At 37.5% G+C, this 18,511-nt stretch overlaps 1 protein-coding gene across 4 annotated transcripts in view; it reads left to right on the top strand.

Annotated features, from left to right (window-relative positions):
- LOC136826930 (terminal uridylyltransferase 7-like) overlaps window positions 1-18,511 on the top strand; it is a 182,577-nt gene that overhangs the window by 151,153 nt on the left and 12,913 nt on the right. For all 4 annotated transcript variants that reach the window (XM_067084507.1, XM_067084509.1, XM_067084511.1 and 1 more), the window contains one exon: window positions 16,622-18,369. In XM_067084507.1, coding sequence (XP_066940608.1) covers window positions 16,622-18,369 — 1,748 coding nt within the window. The remainder of the gene's footprint in view (window positions 1-16,621; window positions 18,370-18,511) is intronic.

The raw sequence follows: 18,511 nt of genomic DNA, 5'->3' as shown, positions 1-18,511 counted from the left end.
TGTTAAAACGACTCAGTCGATTGTTTAACCAGTCTCTTCATCTTTTACTCATTCTAGTTCCTTGTCTGTCAGCCTGTTCATCTTTCTCCGTTGAAATGCACTTTTTTTGTCTTTATCATGCTTTTTCTTTGGCTGTCAGCAGCTCTCTTACTTCTGCCTATATTAACATTTTTCTTTCCAAATCTACCATGGTTACAGTACCTTCTGTTGTTTCCAAGCTAGATACACTATATTATTTTAGCTACATAGCTTTGTAAGGATGTGTCGTATGTCTGAACGCTCTTAAGTCTGTTGACTCGCTTTCGGATGAGGTGGGAGCGTTGTTGTGACTCCTCTCCCCACCCCGCCTCCCAACTTTCCCATTTTCTTTTGGTGCCTTGTTTTCTTTCACAGCTGAGTCGCTTCGCTGCATTTTCCTGGCTATCTATATGATGTTTTCCTGTCTACCTTGCATCAAGTTGTGGAAGCGATACAGGTGCATGGCTGCTGTTGTCTCCTGTCGCTAGGAGACAACTGTCTCCTCTTGTCGCCAGGAGACAGCTGTCTCCTCCTGTCACCCTCTGGAGGAAGAAGAGTTTGAATCAAAGGGATTCCTTCGGTTTGATCAGCGTTTGCTGGAGCGTTGCACTTCACTACAGTATATCCTTATTTAGTTGAGGAAAGAGACCACGTAGAGAATAGGTCTTGGTTGTCTTCAAGTATTTTGGCGCCCTTTTAAGTGCTTGGAGAAAGAGAACCCAAGCTTTCTCCTACAATTAGAGCGCGTTTAGTAAATTTTCTCATACTTGAGCACCCAAAGTTCACTTTAGGTCTGCCGTTGCATTTTTAGGAAGTTGCGGAGCACCAACATTTGCGATACAGGCACTTAAACTGCGGTTTTCTTTTCTCTTTCTTGTGAAGAGATGAACTCGAGACTGACAAGTGCTTTGGACATGCTGAATTGGAGTCTCACTTCAGATTGTTGAAATTTTTATCTGTTATTGAACTTTTGCTCAGTATTTTGCCTTTTCTCTGCATCATATTAGGTTGAGGCTCCAGCTTAGTGTGTTTTGGCCCCAGCTTGGCGAGTTTCTAAGAGGTCACTTATCCAAGTACTGACTAGTGCCAGTATTTCTAACCGTGGCAGCGAAAGATGTCTCCTAGACATCAACAGAATCCAGTGCTCCAGAAGGTCACCTATCCAAATACTGACCTGACCCAGTCATTGCTAACTTCGTTGATCAGACAAAAGGCGATATTTTCAGTGTGGCATGTCGATGGCTGTTATGCCCACGGCCTGTAGAGACAGAGCCAAATAGTAACAGCTTCAGAGAGTCGAGATTGAAGGACTAATTGACTGTTTTCCTAGATTGAACAATTCTTCGAAACGTCAAGTTGTCAAGACCAATTGTTGCTAACACTAACCGTAGTGACCAAACTTCTCTGTTACATCCGTCCTCCTGCAGTGTGTCTAGTTGACCTGTGCCGAGTGTGCTACTGCAAACCTGTGCACCCACACCGTCAATCAAGGAGATGATAGGACATTATCACCCCCTCTTGTTGACTAAGAAACTACCGTGGTACCGTTCCTTAACAACACTGCAGAACGCCTATCCTCGGGTCCTGAGGCTTGGAGAGCTAAGAAGATCCAGGTTACTGAGGTGCAGATTAGGTCCGGTTAGGCCAGGTTTACTTTAGACTAGGATAGGTTTAGTTAAGCACCGTACCCAACCCAGCCCCCTTGAAGAGCAGGTAACTACCTTCTGGTTGATGCCATGAAACAAGAAGTTCCAGGATATTGAAGTGCAGGTTTGGTAAAATTATGGTAGAACTAGTTAGATCCAAAACTTATACATTCTAAAACGAGTCAGTATGGCTGTGTAGTAGGAAGAATAAGTGAATATATCATTGAGACATAAAAAAATGTTGAAATGTTTCAATATATCAAAATATGCAAAGTATAAACAAAAAATATAAACAATATTTAATAAAAACAAATATTTTCAAACAAGAGAAAGTTGAACAGCAGGTCAGAGAAAGAAACACATCTCTAGATGAGAGAGCAGCCAAAAGAAAACTGCGCAGAATTGAAATCACACCAACTTGGTGGGCGGTGCTTCTGCCCCTACCGTCGATGGCTATTACCATAACCACCTTGCAAAAATTTGATGGCTGGATTTCCAGCTTGCTGAAAGTTAATCCCATATGTAAAGACCTCAGGTTAATTTGTCAGGAAGAATACAAATCACTTCAAAAATTTGTCATGCTGCACTGGTTGAGGTGATGAGTATGCATTGGTGCAAGTCTTATTTTATACCTTTTAGGGATAAGTTCAGACCTCAGGTTCTGGTAGATGGCCAATTGCAAGCCTCTCCTTACATGGTGGAGGCAGTGAAGGAGAGTTATGATTCCTTTTATCTTATCCTCCACTGGTTTAGTCTCCTATAGCTGTTCTGTCTTCTCCAGCAGAAGTCTCTATTTAGTAGGAAGTTGTAAATTAGAGAGAAAAAACGGACCAGGTGGTAATTCCTTTTTCTTAGCTCCATAAGCAACTGGAGGTTGGTGACCATTGTTGGACACAGACTGACTGACTTTGTGTGTCCCCATGCCTTTTGTTTTTCCATCAACATGGTTTTAGTGACTTTCCAAAAAGAATGATCAGATGTTTTGGTGGATGCACAAGAGACCTTTTTCTCTTACTAGTACATCCTTGATCACCCAAGTTCCTTTGAGGTGTATTTAGAAAGGAGGTATTGCTGTTCAAGGCATTTTGTTTGGGCTTATGAACAGCGCCTTTATAAGTATTCACTATGCCAAAGGCTAATGATCTGTTGCTTCAAATGGCTCAGTTTCTATGCAGTATGATTTTCGATCGACTTCCCTAACTCCTCATTCTTATCTACTGATGTGGAGATGATACTTGAATTTGCAGGCTTGTCTGTCTGAAGATGAATAGGCACTTGCTTCTTGAAGAATTGTAGCCCTAAAGGAAGCTTCCTAAGTAGTAAGGGCATCCTTTTGTTAGGAAACATGGTCTCACTGGGGATTTTGTCTGAATAATCTGGTTCAATTACAGTACAGTCTCAGCATAAGAGATTATGACTTACAGCTAATGTTCATTGAACTTGTAAGTAATCCAGTACCATCATTGTCACCAGACTATGTAGGAAGGATGCTGAAACCAAGAGTTGGCCATTTTAATCTTAAACCTACGTCCAGGTTTTGTTTTTTCCCCTCTGTTGTGTAACACCAACAAGACTAGTGTCAGTACACTTACATACAACATAGAAGGGTAAAACTACACCTGGTAAAGCCTACTAGATGTCAGAGCAGTGGAAAGACCATTGAAGATGCCTAGCAGCTTTATCCCTGGTCAGAAAGGTCAGAAATAAGTCATAGTGGAAAGATTGCTTCCTTGAGTGAAATGAACAACATGATATTGGTTTGATAATTCATTCTGTTGAAGGACAGTGTTTTTTGCAATTGGGGATTCAGAAGAACAAAACTACCTACGGAATGGCCATTACTTCCGCAAGTTCGACAGATGCTGTTGGATTAGAGGAGCGCTCAAATGTAGACGTATTAACATGCCGGTAAACAGGAACAACCAGTCGATTACTACATCTTTGAGGGCCCTCAGGCTTGAGCAGCGGGTGTGTTTCTTAAAGCTTGGCCTGATTCAGACTCACAGTCCTTTCCCCTCTACCTACTCTAAGGAAATATTGAGCAAATATCATGTTCAAGAATTGCTCAGTGACTCCTGTAGAGCCCTAGTAGCCTCGGAACAAGTGATTTTCAAGCTTTCTAGCTCTCTTGGTAGATGTATCTCATATTCTTCCGTTAAGGGGAAATCGACTCAGACTACAGAATTTCATGCACTTCCACTAACTTCATCATCAGACTTAACTGCTTGGAGATGCGTGACTGTCTCCTCCCAGTAGGGGATTTTCAAAGGTATCATGGGGTCTCTCCTTAATCAGAAGCAGCAGTGTGTGTATTGCTCAGGTACCTTTCTAGAGGAATTTTGAGCACCTGGAACGTTGTAGACATCAAAATTTCTCTGCTTTCTTGGGTATAGTATTATTCGCTGTCTACTTTCAAGGTTATCGTTCCATACTTTCCTTGGTATTGCGTCATGTGCTGTTAGGTCTGGCTGATGATCAGCACCTTAAGGTTTTGAAATTAGTTGAGATGGAAGCTCCTTCAACTCAGTACTGGGTTTAGACACAGTTCAAAAGTTTATCTGCAAATTCTTTTGAGCCTCTGGAATGAGCTACGTTGAATTATTTACTATGAAAACTTTTATTTAGCACTATCAACAGTTAAAAAGAGTAAATTTGTTGCAAACACTCTCCTTAAAGCTGTTGTAGAGGAATGCTATTTTATCTTTTTGCATTATAGTTGAGAATGAGATTAATACTAACTTTTCAGAGAACTGTAAGAATTCCATTTAACCTCTGGTGGGGAAGAAGAGGAAACAATTCTCTGTCATATTGGGGCAATTAAAAGTTACTTGGATAGGTTAAGCCTGAAAGAGGCAGTTATCTTTCTGTTTTGTGATTTTAGAATCTAGAACATTTGTGTCAGAGGTTAAACCTGGAGGAGGCAAAATTAACCTTTAGTTTTGTGGTTTTAGAAAAATGTAAATGTCCTTGTCAAGGGTTAAGCCTGGAAGAGACAAAGTTAACCTTTTATTGGTTTTAGTAACCTAGATGTCTTTGTCAAAGGTTGAGCCTGGAAGAGGCAAAGTTAACCTTTTGTTTTTGGTTTTAGAAACCTAGAATGTCTTTCTCAAAGAACATGAGGTTCTCTGTGGAGTATTTGATTGGGCTAGTGCATGAGAACTAGCTCCATACCATTTACCTTTATTGAAGGTAAATATTCATAATTTTGAGAGCTGTCACTACCTGTGTAGTTTGATGATGAATTGTCACATGACGATGGGTTTAATGTGGCGCCGTAGAAGTGCAATTTGGTTTTGCCTTTCAATACCTTAAGTATGCAGACTCATGTTTGAAACAGTAAACCCCTTAGTCTGCTACTAGTAGCATGTCCTTTCCTGAACCGAGGAAAGAGAAACCTTTTAGGCTCTTTGTTTTAAATCCTGGGTTTTAGTATTTTTGGGAGCATGAAGGTACATAATTGTACAGAAGCATACCTTTATATCATTAAGGTATGTATTTTTAGTGACTGTCATTCTGTAGGGGCTTTTGGACCCAGGCACGGGTCCCCTCACTCTGCTTCTGTTATATTCTAGCTGAATTGAAGGAGTTTTCTCTGTAAGGTTGCTCTTTGCTGCTCACAAATGAAAGCTTTGCCCCTGAACGGAATCCTATTGCTGGTGGCAGTAAGATCCAGAAAAAATTCCAGATCAGGTAAGAATGTTTTGGGTTTCATGCAAGAAACCTTTAGCTCAATTGGCAGAGCGGATTTGGTCTAGCTGCACTAACCACCATCCTCTTATCAATGTGGGAATCAGCTAACTTTAGCAGTAGGTATGGTTCATCCCAAATAATATAAATTTTCATAATAAAATTTATTATTTGGATACTTACCTACTGTTAAAGTTGACCACCCAGCCTTCCCACAACTTAGTGGGATGTCAAGGAGAATTCTGACAAGAGCTTAAACATTCAAAACACACCTGGTGGAGAACAGGTAAACTAGATAGTCATCCAGGCAGCCATTCAATCTTTTGTTTGAACGCTGACTCGCCTATTTTGGAATGGGTGAATAAGTTTTCATATCTAATTGTTAAGGTTGCTCTGTTGGCCAGCGTAACAATTTTTTTAGGTTTTCAGAGTAATTTGCAAGATAGATAGAAGAGACCAAGTTACTTTAAAAACCATAGATGAAGAATATACAGTAGATGAGGACCTAGACTAGGCAGGAATATAGGCAGAAAATGTATAAGACAGAAGACGCTGGAGAAGTCTCGATTTCATGTCTTCCTATAAAAGAAACGATAATTATGAAAATAGGTATTTAACTATTAAGCAATATGCTTGTATATTTAAGAATATTGTCTAGTATTATTGAAAAGTAAGGCCCGAGTTGTGGTGCTATTTTATTGTGATAGATTAAGGTGGTGCTCGTATTATATTATACATATAATGATGTAGGAGGAAGAGAAATTCTTTTTTTACCTAAATGTTTGAATATGAAAAGGAAGGAAATATAGTGTTTGCACTTTTTCCAGGCAAATTGTTCTTTTGCAATTTGAGACAGTTCCAAACCTGCCCTTTTATATCTCTGAGAAAAGAAAGTGAGATTTGACAGTATTTCATAGCCACTGAATATCGTGGACATTATGTAGAAACAGTTAAACTTTGTCCACAGAACTTTTTTTCTTTTTATACAGAAAATTCAATTATTGGCATTCCTGCAGTCTACCATCGGTAATATCTGTATCTGTAGCCAAACCTTGAGTGCATAAGCTGGCAATAAAAAAAGGAAAAGGTTTTACAGTGTTAGGTTTGATATTTTTCTAATAATAGGACTTAGATAGTACAGTATATGTAGAATTATTTACCATGGGGTGCATGCCAAAACATCTTGTCTGCTTTTACTATAAAGTGACATTTCTTACAGGAGAATTTTCTGACAGAAAAATGATTTAGAGGGATTGTAAATACCCATTCAAGCTTCTACTTGGTTATAAATAATTGTGAAGTTAGCAGGAACTTGTTTCCAAGCATTGGCCAGTTCTTTTCTGTTTTGACTTTGTTTATACTGTCGCCTCTGTACACCTGTTTGATTACTATCAGTATATTTTTTATTACATTTTTAGCAATGCAAATTGCACTTTCCTTGTTAGATTGGCAGATTGCTCAGTGTTAACTTTACTGAGTATTTTTGGTTAACTTGCATGTGTCTGATATTTTTGTATTTAGAGTTTAGCTCACTTCATTTGCAACAAGGCTCTATTGGTTTTTGCTTTTGCTTTTTGTTTAACTTTTGATTTGCAATCACTTAGTTTAAAATGAAAACGATTGCATTTTACTGATATTAGTAACTAAAGTAGAGAAATGGCAAAGTTGTTTTGATATTTTGTAGTCCATATATGTAGTTTAATCTGATAGGTAGCCTAGAAGTGAATGTGTCGAATTGAGTCATTATTGCAGTGCTAGTTAGGCTAACTTTCTGTAGAGCTGAAAATACACATATGATTGGGTATTCAGTGCTATTATTATAAAATTAAGTTTTGCATTGCACTGGTAATTTATTATTGTATATGTAATTAAATAGAATCTATTTCTGTTTCACTTTAATTTAGTGCAGTATGTATCTAAAACACTTATTTTTAGATCTTTTTTGTTATTATTGGCATGCCTGTCACATAGAAAATTACAGCAAACTTTCACTAGTGTTGCTTTTGCATAGTAATTTTAATATGACAGGTACACTATGTTGCTGTACATTTTCTTGTTTAAGATTTTATATTTAAATGCAAGTGTAATCACATGTTTAGTATCTGTGTTCCATGCAGAAAAAATAAGTAGATGGATAAACTACATTTTGTAGAATAGGATCATCAAGCCAAATGAAAACAACTTTGCTTGAATTCATGGTTCAATTTAGTATTTTAGATTTTACCATTGGAGGCTTCATTCAAAGAGTTTAAAATGTAGACATCCTCGTTAGTAATTGTTCGGGACAAATTCAAGTATAGAACTTTGGCTCAAATATGAAGGATAGGTAAGCATTTCCTCAGACGCCATTTGTATCACTGCGAACCCATCGATCATGTTGCTTTAATCCATGGACAAGGAAATTCCCAGAATAACAATTTATACCATTCAAAACTTAAGAGACCCTTACTGTTATGTGTTCAAACCTGTGTATGGTGCTTCATTTACACCCACTCTCCCTTTCATGTGGCTTGAAGGAGTAAACATCTTTGCTCTTTCTTGGAACTCATAGTGAAATTTTGTGTTGTGCCATTGTTTTCAGTGTATTTATGTCATTTCATTATTTTCAGTAAGTAATCATAGTTTGGGTTTTGTTTGTAATTTTGTAGATGAGTACTTGAAAGCCAGCTGTCATGGCCTTCTGCCATGGGATTACTGTGTGTATTCATTTATCCTCACTATTTTTTTCCAGTTATAATCTTTTCCTCCTTTAATTCTCCATTTCATTCAGTTCTTCAGTTTTCTGTTGCATTGGGTATCTTGTTTTTTTTTATGATGCATTTGTTTATAATTTGCAAAAGCATAGTTTGTCCATTCTAATGATTTAAAGATTTATTAATTGTGATACCATGCCTTTGTTCTTCAAGGTGTGCCTGGCTAAGCTTGTAGCTTGTTTGTGTCTTTGCTCAACAAAGATCCTCATCTCTTGTGTCAGTTTTTGCTGGGTCACCAGTGTTTGCCTCAGCTTACAAGTTTTATATGCTGTAATTGGTCAGTGAACCATTGGTTTCTCTAATTACAAAAGAGATCAGTTAAAAGTTTACATCAAAATCCTCTGTCAGTTAGGACTCCTCCACTTCTAGGCATGTCTCTGTGTCTCCTTCTCCAGTTACATCTGTCAGAGAGCGAGCTCTTCAGACAATGCCTCGGCTCTCACCAGACCACCTCCACCAGGAAATGTTGAGGTCAATGTTTTACTGAAAAGAGGAGGAGGACCAGGAGTGTCACTTGTCATTCCCCTGTCTCCTGTGCTTCTGTTAATTCCTTTGCTATAAAGAAGACTGCTTGCTCTTTCAGCACATGCAATGCATGTGCCATGCACTTTTTCACTCCTAGGAGGGATATTCCATCCACTTCACCTGCTTCTTCAGCTTTCTTGCCTTTTGCTACCTTCAGGACAGTCTTTTCTTCTGTAGAAGCTGTTGAGTGCATTCATAGATTGTCTTAAACTCTTCTTTCATGAAGGGAATCGTTCATTATTCAGCAGTGGTCAGCCTTCAGCTTTTCTTGTAACACTACCATCTTCACCCTCCAGCTGTTATAGCCATCATTTCTTATAGACAAATGAACAGATCAAACATGAGATAACCCATATAGTGGGCAAAGACCTCATGATCCATATTGCAATATCAAATATACTTGGAAAACATGCAGAATATATTCATAGTGAACATCTTGAGAATATAATTTGAAATAGCTGAAGATCTGTATAATACTTCTGCGATCAGACTTACAGAAATTGGCTCTTTCTCATGTTGTGACACATTTCTAGGTTTAGAGAAGATCAATTTGATTAAATCAAACCTATGTTCACCTTAGCCAAAAGTTTTACTACAAGTTTACATCCAAATTTTGACTTTAGCAAGTTTCCAAAAGAAAAGAAACTCGCCATTGTTATACCCAAACCAGGCAATGATCCCATTACGGGTTTGCAATCCTTTATCCAAAAATCTAAAAACTGAAAAGCTGTAGAATTCTAGAGTTTTTCTTGTGAAGGGAACTGTTTCATCATATTAAGATCAGTGAAATGTAATGCCATTTATAGTCCCACATAGTGTGAAAATTCGTATGTTTACCGTATATACTCTTGTATCATGTCTTTCCGAAGTCAAATTTTTAACCTGTGTGTGAGAGAGAGAGAGAGAGAGAGAGAGAGAGAGAGAGAGAGAGAGAGAGAGAGAGAGAGAGAGAGAGAGAGAGAGACTATCGGTCTCAGTTAGGTTGTTACACCAAAAGGTAACCATTTGCAAAAGTCAGACAATACAGTTGTACTGAGAGTATTGATTATATTAATAAAACAGTTGTTTAATTTACTGTATTCAATTTTATGTACCATTGTCATACTGTATTATGTATTATATATGAAAGTAGCCATCATGTGCCATTTGCATTCTGGTAATGTTTACATTCTTAAAATGATCAGCTGATTGCATTTTACCATCATCGCTGCCATTACATACTAAATGAAACATAATTTTGGGACATGTTTTTTTTGTCAATTATCAAAGCTGGGCTCAAAGCAACTTGCTTTATTTATACACGCAGTAAATGAAATGAAGTACTGGTGTGATTTTGCCAGTTTTGAATGTTGCTTTTGCCTCTTCCAAATTGTTTTCCAGCCTGCACATTCATTTCTTAAGCCACAGCTACAACCTTAAATTCAGTGGTATACTTTCTTAACACCTCTTAAGTGTGGAGGACAAATAAAAATGTATTTCACTTTCAGTTTTGGAAATCATCATTGAAAATTAGCTCATTTTTAACAAGTCAACAACTGTAATGTAACTCTTAAAAATCATGTTAGTTACAGTAACTAACAACAACAAACAGCTGTGTCTTGATGGTAGTTACAATAACTAACATCGGCAAACAGCTGTTTCTCGATGTTAGTTGCGTTAACTAACGTCAGCAAAAAGTGGTTTCTGGATTCGGTTGTTTATGCCAGTACTTGCTCTTGTTTATGCCAGTGTTGTGCATGCAATAGAAAGTGGTTATTAATGATAAGAAATGGGCTAGTAATGAATTCTTAGACAACCACAAGTATGGCAAGCCTAGTTGATGTATGAGGATTTGCATGTAACCAATTGAAGTTTTGCTTCTAGGCCTACTAATTAGTTAAAAAATGACTTAGATATGATATGCATTATCAAAGGAATCTATTGAAACTAAGACGGGCATAGGAAGCCTAGCCTAGTATAATGTAGTAAAAAAGATACTTGCATATTAGGCATAAAGTTAAGTATACCTTTGTTTAACCAGACCACTGAGCTGATTAACAGCTCTCCTAGGGCTGGCCGGAAGGATTAGACTTATTTTACGTGGCTAAGAACCAATTGGTTACCTAGCAACGGGACCTACAGCTTATTGTGGAATCCGAACCATTTTATACCAGGAAATGAATTTCTGTCACCAGAAATAAATTCCTCTAATTCTTCATTGGCTGCCCGGAGAATCGAACGTGGGCCTAGGAGAGTGCTAACTGAGTATGATATCGACCCATCCAATGAGGAACTGCATATTAGGCATAAAATCATGTAATCTGTACATGGTGTATGTTATGAAATAGTGTTTGGGACAAGATTTTAAGGATCATACAGTACACGAGATTGGATGATAGATGAGCATATAAGCAAATTGCAGTTCTTTTTGATGCTGTATATTTTTGTGTTTCACAGATGCTCTTGTTGGAAAAAAAGTGTACTTGTATATTTACAGAGCAAGCTTCAGTTGTGAAATCCAAGAAAATCCAAAACACAGCTGCCCCCAGCGCTTTTGGATACGGGATTATGAACATGTAATGTATTAAACTAGAGGCCAATGTCTTTAATAAGCTGTCATGCAAAGTGATGGAAAATATGATGAATTCAAGATAAAAAATGATACTGACAAACAAACAACACCCCAACCCAGTGTGGGCCACAGAAAGAAGCTTGGCTAACTATGTCACTTGGATGATCATATTAAAAAAGTATTTGAATGGAAACAAATAATTATTGCGATATTTTTTGACATCCAAAATGATTGTGATACTACTTGAAGATATGCTATATTGAAAACACTATACTGTATGTCAGTCAATGGTATCCAAAGCCACTTTCCATTATTCCTTAAAGGTACTCAAGAGAACACACTTTTCAATAGTGAATACAGTAATTCCCAGAGTTATGGCGGCTCTGACTTTCGGCGTTCCGAACTTATGGTGCTTTTTCAAATATATTAATTAAAAAATCAGTTCCAGGTTATGGGTGATGTTCCAAAGTTCAGCACCATAACTAGGATTATAGCAACATAGGCGCCATAACTTAAATTCTGAGCTGCTAAGCTGTAAGCAGTATAACAAGGTTAGAAAACCGGGTTAGGGAGCTGTAGCCACTGGGAGGGTTCGCTATAAGGAGTTTCCTCTTATAAAGAGGGGGGAGAAAACTGTTTTATTACCAGGGCAAAGTTTAAAAACCTGTGCTTACATAAGTCTCTCTCTCTCTCTCTCTCTCTCTCTCTCTCTCTCTCTCTCTCTCTCTCTCTCTCTCTCTCTCTCTTTATAAATTTTTTTTTTTATTTTCTGAGTTTTGATGGTTTCCAACTTAACCCCCCCCCCCATAATCTGGGGACTGCCTGTAGGTGAAATTTTCTGATACATACAAATTAGAAAATTGTATCCCACTTGAAAGTATTTTGAGTAGCACATTGGTTATCCTTGCAATAAACAGTATCACTAAACAGTTAGAAAACATGTATATGGATGACCTGTGCAAGCTATAAAGTTCTTAGGTTTCATCGTTGATACCAACTTGAACTGAAAAGTACACATTATATGCATAAAAACCAAAGGCAAAAGTACTGTGCGTCCTCAACTTACGGTGGGGATCTGTTCCAGTAAGTTGATTTCCACCATAATTCGGTTTTTTGCTGTTATCGGGGCTTTAACTGCACTCATGGCGCTGCAACTTACTTATGATACCGTTAACTTGATTCCTGTTGTTGTTGGTAGTGCTGTCAACGGCGCTTACATTGCCTGAACTTGATGCAACATCAAGTTAATGGTGCTGTAAAATGCCATCAACGGCGCTAAAAAAGTGCTGTAAGATTAAATTGCCGTATGTCGGTGGTGCTGTAAGTTACATTAAACATAAGAAAGGTATTACAATTTACAAACTTGTAGAATTCCAAAGGTAATAATACATTAAACATGATAAGAATGCTATTATTGACAACATGAAGAAATAATAGATCAACCCTGATATTACCTTACAAAGTGGCTATCCTGTTAATTTGAGAGTATGGAAGCCAAATATATGGCTCACCTTTAAAATGCTTTGATTCTGTTCACAATGAAAGACTGAAAATTTGCACTCTTCTCCCCAAACAAATCTGCACAAGTAGGAATTGGCGAACCTCCTTGTCTATAGCGAGACTTTGTAACCAAATGAACTGCAGTAAAGATTTAGACAAGTGGTTTGCCAAGTAAAGAGCTTTTCAGTCAAAGAGATATTTTTATTAGCGGTTTTCACCACCCTCATAAAAATCTTCCACCACTAGAATTTCCCCCTCATTAGGTTATGAAAAAAGTTGGTGTCTGTACACACTTGTAATAATATCCATCCAAAAGATTTTGTTGTACCCATGAACATCATAAACAGCGTACAATAGAACATAAATTGTCTGTAAAAAGGTCAGCAGGTAAAATTATTAAAAGCATTCCGCTACAGAAAATGATAATTTTCAGTGGCAAAAAATGCTTTAGAAGCCCTTTAAATATATTGTCCTTAAAATCCCCATGTTCAACAAATTAAGTTTTCATTCCATACATCATATGAAGCTGATATAAATGCTGAAGTATGTTGGTTCCTGCTTATGTTGGCATTAAAGGAAATGGGAGTGCTGGTAAGACGGCCAAAGCTGCAGTCATGTGAATAGGTCAGATATACTGTAGCTGTTTTTGTCAGTTTCATTATTGTCCTTTAAATGGAAGGAATTGTGAAATAATGAGGCTGTCAATATTAAATTAACACATTAAAACAGCTGTTGGACTGTGGTGTTCTTCACTCCCATAAGCATGCCATATTTAAGTAATACCCTGTCTTCAATTGGTCATGCTCATCTGACTTATGAGTATTTGATGAATAACCCACATGACCCAATCCCTGAATGCAGATGGAGATTTACAGTCAGACATATCCTTGGCAGTTGTTGACCTTCCAACCAACAACGTATATCAAGTATTGAAACAAATCTGTGAAAGAAATTTCAGCAATCTTCAACGTTTTCAGTTGATCCAATTATAAATTGTTAATTATTTGCAATGTATTAAACAAGATCTAATATATTTCATCAAGAACAAATTCCTTTAGGCCTATCCTATGAGAGTTAGAGTATTAACCCCATGGTCTGGTTAAACTGCCTAATAATATTGATAGTAACAAGAATGTGACATTTTTTCATTGTCTCAGCTTAAAGAAAGAACACCTACTTTTTCTGTACTTCCTGTTCCTACTCCCATCACCATATCAAATCTGGAGGATATCCCTCTCCCTGCCTCTCTTCCTAGTGACTTGAGCCATCTGTTGCCTTCCTTTATTGTGACTGTTGAGGCTGAGATACATATCCCTCCATGTTTTGGTATTTTGAAAACTTTGTGTTGTATTGGCTACTCCTCTTGCAACAAGGGTCTCTTACTTTGTTTGGTGAGTTTATTGTATGCAGCTTGCTTGTGAATGCTTTTGTCTTTTATATAGACTCTTGCTTCATACAGGTAACCAGAAAAAGCACTTCTGGTTAGAAGGGCTTATTTTGACATGTTAGATACTACAGTTGAAGGTGAAGGTACATGACAGTCTTGCTTCTCCTCTTTGGCCATTTAAGTATAGTTTGTTACCATACTTCAGTTAGTTAATAGTTAGATATTTTGTTGTGGTTGATTGTTAAACCAGGTGCTACTGATGAACAGAGTCACATCGTAATAGTTATTCCCAATCACTTCTATTGCACTCGGAGACATAATTGTTGGCGGGACCTCTGCACCTTTCTCTTGCAAGCTGCAAACTAAGTGCAACCCTTTGTTTTGCATGTCCATGCTCCTCAGATGTTGCCTTCCCTTGAATTAACATGGATCCTTTTTGTTTTCAAATCCTTGACTGCTGCATTTAATATTTGCCTTGTGGTTTGTTGCCTGTTGTCCTTCCACCAAAATATTCAGGCAATATGTGATTAATGGATTATTGATGAAACAGACTGTTTTAACAACACAAAACATGTTTTTTCTCATTGCCACATTATTCATAGTTTGGGTGTCATCTGATCCTTTCTGTTTTCAAATCCTTGATTGCTGTATTTATCAAGATTCAAATCATGATATTTGTCTTTTGTCCTTCCACCAAAATAGTTATTGAGGTAACTTAAGATTAACAGATTTTTTGATGAAGCAGACTGTTTTTATAACACAAAACCTGTTTTTTCATAGTACCACATTATTCATAGCTTGGTTGCCATCCTCCCTTGCATTCTGTTGCAAGTGTTTTGTTACTTGCAAATCTGTGTTATGTAGTAAAGGTCCCTCATTCTTGAACAATACAGTTGATGCATTTCCTTATCCATAGAAGACAGCATATCAGTAATAGGTGTATTAAAAACATTGTGTTATAAAAATCTTATTTTATTCCACTCTTTGTCACTGATCAACAAATCATTTTTGAAAGAACCCTTAGATGTAATATAATAAAATGAAGCATGACTTTATTTTAATTAGAATAAAAATAGCTTTCAAACCTTTACCTCAGGCAGTGAACTTTCTTGTCTTCAGTGCTATATACTTTCAGATACTTTATAAAGTGCATAGTCTTTCCAGATATGTTTTAGTTTTAAAATAGACCCAAAGCATTGTAAAGTAGTTTTTATATTTTCTGTTAGAGAATTGCTTGTTAATTGATATGATTTAGTTCCTTTTTACTGTGCTTGCATATATGTACATACTGAACACTGCTAAGTCAGTTTTGCTTGTTTCTAGTTGTTCCTTACTATATGACCATCAGTTCAGTATTGAATTGCAGTTTGGCATAATTTGAAACACATTTGTAGAGCATTTGCAACTGCTTTCAAAGCTGGAAAAATATGTTTGATATTCCATTTGTTATATGCCTCTAGTTGATAATCCTTGTGTTATATGCCTCTAGTCTTTTGCATATTCCTTCTGTTTGTATGCCTCTAGTTGATATTCCTTTTGTTTTATGCCTCTAGTCTTCTTTTGCTCTGAATGTGGTAGGAATCTTAATTCTCTGTTCAGGTTGGAACTCGGATTTCAGTGTCAGTATTGACAAATTGCCAGGAAAATAAATTGTTAAAAAAGAAGTATTTAATGTACAGTAAATTTACCATTGTCATATTGATTGACTGAAAATTGCATTTAGTGATAACATAATATGGTATGGTAGGCATTCCCGTCAACATCATTACAAATCTTAGTACAATTTGTACTAGCTGTGTCTGCAGTAGAGTTTCCCCTAACGTATAAATATTGCTGCATAATTTCACAATATAATCTTCAACAAATTATTGTACACTGATATATAGTGCCTTATTATGTTTCAGGAAAATATTTTATGGTTTATATTCTTCCTGATTTTTATGAGATTGCTTAAAAGGTGATAGAAATTACTTCTATTTGATGATAAAATATTTTTTGTAGAAATAGAAGAGGATGTATTGCATTACTCTTGACATGTGTAATAATGGTTTTTGTTACATTAGTGTAAGTTTTAGCAGTCATAATATATTTTCACTGTCATTTTGGGATTTTTTTTCCTCTTTCTAAAGGGTTCCACAATTTGAAAGTATTCTGTCGTACAATCTAGACTTTGATATGTACAGATCTTAATGCTTAATTGTAGTACATTTTTTATGTTCATATGTGCTTTTGTTTTTATGGGAGATGCTGATAATTCATATTAATTTGCAATCCACTGTCATCGATTGATTTGCTCTCTTATGTCAAAATTGTTGACAAAATATAAAAATAAAGCTCTGTAAATAATTTCAGTCTGAGTAGTCTCTTTTAACACCTTAATATGAAAGTTGGTGACTCTGGATTGGGTTATTATCTCTTACTTTGTAAATATTTTTTAATTGTTTACATTTGCATATCTATTTGGATTTTTGAACATTAAGCAGTGTTATGTTTAGATTTTTCTTGTGCTCAAAATAAGATTACACCAAGACTAAAGAGATAATGCCTATTCCAGATGTTGCCTCTGGAAAATCACCGGCTCCAACATCCACGTCAAAACTGGCTCACTCGGTGAAAGACCACAGCAGAATGGCTGATCAGCCTCCTCAAGGGAAAGCATCTTTTAAGGCCTCGCCCTCCACATCCTCTTCTACCACCCCTTCCAGTGTGATGGCTGACAGTGTGGTAAATGCTAAATTGTCTGGTCATAATAACTGTAAATCTCTCTTAAATAAGCCATCCAACACAAATTCTAGTGTTGCTCCGAGCCGAGGAGTCTCAAGTAATGATAAGAATAATGGATCTTGTGGTAGTGGTGCAGTGGTTGCTAATGGTCCAACAATTAATGACATTGGGATTAGAGAAAGTTCTAGAGGAGTTGCCTCTGCTGTGAATGTTAGTGGAATATCAGTAATAGCTGATGGATGCTCAGGAGAAAAGCTTGCATTAGCTCACACCAGTGAAGGGGGTATTGTGCCAGGGTTGGGTGTTCCACCAGGCTTCCACTTGTTGGGTCATGCTAATCAAAGCTATCCTAATCAGGGTTTGCCTGTAAAAGATCATAATCCATCCCAGGGGATAGGGGCTAATCAAATTAGTTCTGCTGACAGCAGCAGCAATCAAAGTATACCTGCTAACAACAAAGTTCCCAAGTCAGTTGGTCATAGCGGTTCCATAGTTCATGGAAATGTATACTCACAGGCTGGTGGCTCTCAACAGTATCCTCTGTTATTGGAAAAACAACAGCAGGTAACATCTCAGCAGAAACAGCAACTGAAATATAGTGAAAATTGGTCTGGGGAAGTAATTCCTCAGCAGTATTTAGCCACAAAGTCTCAAGAGCAACTAAAGAAGGATCCAACCCCAGTAATAGTCTCCTCTGCACAAAACCACCAGTCCCAGCAACAACAGCAAATTTTCTTTAGCATTACTCCAGCAGCATTGTTTCATATGGCAAGTCAAGCTGCTGGAGGCCAGCTTAGTGCTGTTTTAATGCCAAATGTATCAGAAAGCAGTAGTACTAGGACAAATTCATCTATACCCACATCATCCTCACTTGGAACTACTAATTCAAATGTAAATGCACCACCCCCACCTCCCCCTCCAGGTTTTAGTGCCCCTGTTGCTATTAACTACCCTAATCAACAGATTGATGCTATGCCTTATAATAAGCTTGTTATAGGTTCCCCCTTGTACCGCTCACCAGCATCACAAGCAGAGGGCCAGCCAGTAGTTCCTAGCACTGCTTCTCAGTCATTTATCACACCAATAGGACAGTCTGTGGGAGGCATGGCAGGTGTTTATGCCCTACAGCAAAGCTCTGGAGGCAGTCAGTTTACAAACATGACACCTACAGGTACACCTCATTCTCCTCATGCACTTGCTGATCCCAGCTTGAGCCAACAGCAAGTACCTTATGATACAAGACACTTTATATCTCAAGTACCTCAAGGCTTACACCAGGGTGTCCCTCAAGGAGTTCCTCAGAGCTTAACATCTGTACCACCAGGAATACCTCAAGCAGTAACACAAGCAGTGCCTCAGGGTCTTCAAGGTGGACCACCAGCACCTCCACCTGGTCTCTCTACATCAGTCCCTCAGGGTGTTCAAGGAATGTCACAAGGACTGCACCAAAACCTTGCTGGAGGTGTTCCTCAAGTGAGTTTGGGCTCAGCATTGTCTCCGGCCATACAACCTGTACCTATTGGTCATCATCTCCCCCAGCATTATCCACAGCCAAGTTTTCCTCAGCAAGGCTATCAGGTATGATATCTTTAATGATTCCATTTACTTATAGTTGATAAATTATTGTGGTTATGAATAATCTAGTAACAGTCAGATTTAAAAGGAAATAAAGTAGGCATTAGTCACCCACTAGACATTGAGCAGATCATCCAAATTGACT

The sequence above is a fragment of the Macrobrachium rosenbergii genome, chromosome 41 (assembly GCF_040412425.1).
Source record: "Macrobrachium rosenbergii isolate ZJJX-2024 chromosome 41, ASM4041242v1, whole genome shotgun sequence".
NCBI lineage: Eukaryota > Metazoa > Arthropoda > Malacostraca > Decapoda > Palaemonidae > Macrobrachium > Macrobrachium rosenbergii.
The sequence above is the reverse complement of the archived record's forward strand: the minus strand, read 5'-3'. Positions and strand labels throughout refer to the sequence as shown.